We start from the raw sequence: 4,255 nt of genomic DNA, 5'->3' as shown, positions 1-4,255 counted from the left end.
GTCACCCAGAGCAAGCCGAAGCCACCTCTAGGTGCCCTAAAATCCACACCACCCCCGCGAAGCGCCCGACTCCAGGGATCGGGAGAGACGAGAGCTGGGCAAGAGTGGGGTTGGGAGCGCGCACTTGCTGCCCAAAGCAGCCGGAATCCACTCAGAACCCCCAACGGCCCCGACGCTCCGTCGAACATCCGCTCGCGTCACTTTAATTACCCCGGGGTGGGGGCAGGGAAGGGGGCGCCCCACTGTCCCTTCCTCTGGGCCAGAAGGTTGGAAGTGCCCTCCGTGCTCGGCTAGCCGTCCCCGAGTGCTGGGCGCGGGGGCGCGGAGAAGGCGGGCGGCGGGAGGCCGGGCCTAGGTCGCGCCCCGGGCCCGCGCGGGCCCTCACTTGGAAAACTGCGCCTGCACGGCGGCCAGGCCCAGGCCTGCAGGGACGAGGTGCGGGAACTTGCAGACCGCGCAGGTGCAGAGGCCTGGGCCGCCAGCGCCGCCGCCCGCGCCGCCGCCGGGGAGCGCGAACTGGCCGCACGGCGGCTCGTCCAGCGCCAGCGACAGGTACTTGGCGGGGCGCAGCGCGTCGGGAGGCCCCACGGCGCCGGGCGCCAGCAGCACGGAGCCGGGCGCGGCGGCCAGCAGGGGCAGGCCGGCTAGCAGCAGGCGCGGCGCAGCGGGCCCGGCGCCCTCGCCCAGCGCGCGGCGCAGCTCCTGCAGCGAGCTGCCCAGCAGCAGGATGTAGTTGCGGGCGAGCAGCAGCGTGGCGATCTTGGAGAGCTTGCGGCCAGGCGCGCCCTGGCAGTGCGCCGCCGAGTAGGGCAGGATGACCTCGCGCAGGGCGTCCATGGCCAGGTTCAGGTCCTGCATGCGCTTCCGCTCGCGGCTGTTGATCTTGCGCCGCAGCTGCTGTTGCTGCTCCTCTTTGGCGTCCGCCCGGGAGCCGCCGCCCGCCGGCGCGCCGGGCCCCGCTCCGGTGCCCAGCGGCTCGGCAGGCGCCTCCGGCTTCTCGCGCGCCGCCTTGGGGAGAAGGGGGGCCGCCGCGGAGGAGGAGGATGTGGAGGAGGAGGAGGGCGGCTGCTTGTAGCCCACCAGCTCGTACAGGGAGGCCCCGAGCTGCACGTCTCCGGGCCGCTGTGGCCGCAGCATGGTCGCGGGGCCCGCGTTCACGCGCGCCTGGGAAAGCGCATAGTACATCTGGGGGGCGGTGGGGGCGGCCGAGGGCGCCCTTCAGGAACGCCCCGGGGTGGGCCCTTCGGCAGGCCGCCCCTCCCCGCGGACCTGCGCGCGGGGAGCCGATGGCAGGGCAGCAGCCCGCTTCCGACCCCTTTAAACCCGGCTTGGGAACCTGCGGGGCCGCGGGCCGCTGGGCGCAGCCAATGGGGGCGCGAGGCCGGGCCCAGGCGCGTGCTCATTGGCCGCCCCGCCTCAGGCCGGCGCGGAGGTGCCGCTGGCACCGCTCAAGAAGGTTATTGTGAGCGCCAGTGCGAGTGTCACAGGACGGGCCCCCGGGGAGGGAGGGAAGAGACGGAGCCTTTTGGGGTGAGATGCGGTTGTTCCTGGAGCACTGGTTGCACGGGGGAGGCTAAGTCCTGCGCTTGCCTCCTCCTCCTCTCTGCCTCTGCTTTATGGTATACATGTGCATATTTTCAATTGTTGTCGCATACAAGCAACAAAGTATTTACTATCTTAAGCATTATAATGTATACATTTAGTAGTGTTAAGTACATTTACACAGTCGTGCAACCAATCACAAAACTCCTCATCTTGCAAAACTGGAACTCGGTGCTTATTACCCGGTGACTCCCTATGCACCCCTGTGCAACTCTTGGCAACGACCACTCTTCTGTCTATGCATTTGACTGCTCTACCTACCTCATTTAAGTGGAATCATAAAGCATTTGTCTTTTAGCGACTGGCTTATTTTAGTTAGTACAATGTCCTCAAGGTTCATCCATGTTGTAGCCCTTGTTAGAATTTGCTTCCTTTTAAAGGCTGAATGATAGTCCATTGTGTGTGTACGCCATAATTTGCTTACCCATTTCTCCATAGATGGACACTTGGGCTGATTCCACCTTTTGACTTTTGTGAGTAATGCTGCAGTGAACATGGGTGTGACATTTTAAAAAAAAAATTTTAGGTGTGTGATTTCTGACCAGGTTTTGAGGAGCAAATTTCTGGGCTCAGGGAATAGTAGTATTAGAATGGTTACTCCTGGTCACTCTGTCTCCACTCCCTCTGATGGAAAGATCTTTAAGGGACTTAAGAGCTTTGGGGGTCAGGTAACTTTCTTCCTCAAAAAGGATATGTATTTATTCTATCAGTGACTCCCCTCTTGTTGAAGCCAAAACCACAGGGAAATTGGCCTCTTATCAGAAACAAGCAAATAAACAAAAATCCACCCACGCACTCATATCTGTTGAGGGTGGGACTGTACCTTTCTCTTCCCCAAATGACATTACTTGGTGGCTCTGGAAGTTTCCTACCCTAGTGCCTGGGCATACTACTACAGGCTGTCATCACAGCATGGCAAAGTGGCACGGGGAAGAGGGCTTTGGTGTCTAAACCTCTACCCCCACTAGCCCTCTGTGGCTATTAAAATCTGATTAATTGGGGCGCCTGGGTGGCTCAATCCATTAGGCATCTGCCTTCGGCTCAGGTCATGATCTCAGGGTCCTGGGATGGAGCCCCGTGTCAGGCTCCCTTCTCAGTGGGGAGTCTGCTTCTCCCTCTGCCCCTCCCCCTGCTTGTGTTCTTTCTCTCAAATAAATAAATAAATCTTTAAAAAATCTAATTAAAATAAAATCAAGTAGAAATTTAGTTCCCGAGTTGCACTAGCATTGTTTGAGCATTTAGCAGTTCCAGCTAGAAGCCATCAACTGGACAACTGCGAGAACATAACCTCCATCACAGAAAGTCCTGTTGGACAGCGTGATGTCAAGGGTAACAGAAAGAAAATGAGCTTTTCCATCTTGGTCCTCTTTGGGGTAAGAAGAGGGACGTCTGTCCGCCATGGAAACTGATTTCAGCTCGAGGAGCCTGTTGGCCAGGCTTGTTGATTTCAGGGCTGCTTCGTTCTCATTTTCTTCCACCAACATTTGCTCCATAGGCTTACTCTGATCTCTACTTCCGACGTCCAGCTCTGCCTGTGACGTCCTGCCCATGCCTCGGCTCAATTCCAATATTACTTTCTTTTTGAAGCCTTGATGATTTCTCATCCTTTCCGCCTCTCATCATGTTTGATAAACCATTGATAGCGTGTCCCTGTGGCCTAGACTCTGTTAGGTGGAGATCATCTCCACATTTGGGTGAGATTGTTTTGAGGGCAGGGATGACCTGCCTATCCTTCCAAAGCCCAGCACAGTGCTTTGCCACTCCTGTGTGTCTGGAGGGTTGTCTAGGGATGGGTCCGAAATCTCCCTAGCTCCCAGGCTCATCCCTTGAGATGTTCAAACTCCCAAAATGTGCTTTAATCCAGGAGTTTCCTGTAGGTTTCATAGAGAGGGAAGGAATCTGGTAGGACCCCCTGGCCCTCAGGAGGCCTTGACTTGACAAAGTGTTGGAGAGGTCACATGGGAAGAGAGACAGAAGCCGGGGTGGGGGGTGGGGGGGTAGCTGAGTCTCCAAGCGGAAGCGTACTGTACAGGAAGGAGAGAGACCAAGCAAATCAACCTCAGAAGTTCCAAGAAGGTAAGCAACTCACTACTCATTTGAGAAGCATTCTGCTTTTCAAAGCAGGTTTATAGACATCGGGTTCTCCCCAGAGCCCTGTGAGCTGAGCATTTTTAAAAATCCCTGCTACAGATGGTATAACTGAGGCTCCTGGAGTGTAGTGGGTTTCTGGGGTTGATGCCGTGCCTTCAGACAGGAGAAGCAGAGCTGCACCATCAGCGGCTGGCTTCTAGAATTCCCTCCAGCTGGACCAGGCTTCCCACAAGCCAATCAGAGGCCATGATGGGGAGGGTTGGTGACTGGGGGAAAGGACGGAGGGACCAGCCTAGGCCAAGCCAGTATCAATGAGTTGATGGGTTCAAGCCAAGCTCCAGAAGAGAGGGATCCCAGGATCCCAGCTCGCTGAACCCTGCACCAACCCATTTCTGACAGTGCCTACCTTCACCCTGAGGACCCCTCTGTCCTGCAGCTGAGGTACCATATTGGGGCATTCCTCTTCTGTCCGCATGCTAGGCAGGGGCCCTGGGCCTTACCCTGCCAGCAGGAAGAGGAAGTGAGTGAGAGAGACAGAAGCTAACGCCTGGGACGGAGTGGC

The 4,255-nt window shown here is 57.5% G+C and overlaps 1 protein-coding gene across 1 annotated transcript; it reads right to left on the bottom strand.

Moving 5' to 3' along the window:
- Positions 1 to 381: 381 nt before the first annotated feature.
- On the bottom strand, positions 382 to 1,212 carry OLIG1 (oligodendrocyte transcription factor 1). The gene has a single exon (XM_026512302.3). The coding sequence runs from the start codon at positions 1,183 to 1,185 to the stop codon at positions 382 to 384; it is 804 nt and encodes a 267-aa protein (XP_026368087.2). The 5' UTR covers positions 1,186 to 1,212.
- Between the last annotated feature and the right edge of the window lie 3,043 nt (positions 1,213 to 4,255).

Source organism: Ursus arctos, unplaced genomic scaffold, assembly GCF_023065955.2.
Source record: "Ursus arctos isolate Adak ecotype North America unplaced genomic scaffold, UrsArc2.0 scaffold_4, whole genome shotgun sequence".
Classification (NCBI taxonomy): Eukaryota; Metazoa; Chordata; class Mammalia; order Carnivora; family Ursidae; genus Ursus; species Ursus arctos.
The sequence above is the reverse complement of the archived record's forward strand: the minus strand, read 5'-3'. Positions and strand labels throughout refer to the sequence as shown.

Bases quoted from the DNA above. Each gene is read 5' to 3' on its own strand.
- OLIG1 (XM_026512302.3), bottom strand. From the start codon at position 1,185: ATGTACTATGCGCTTTCCCAGGCGCGCGTGAACGCGGGCCCCGCGACC.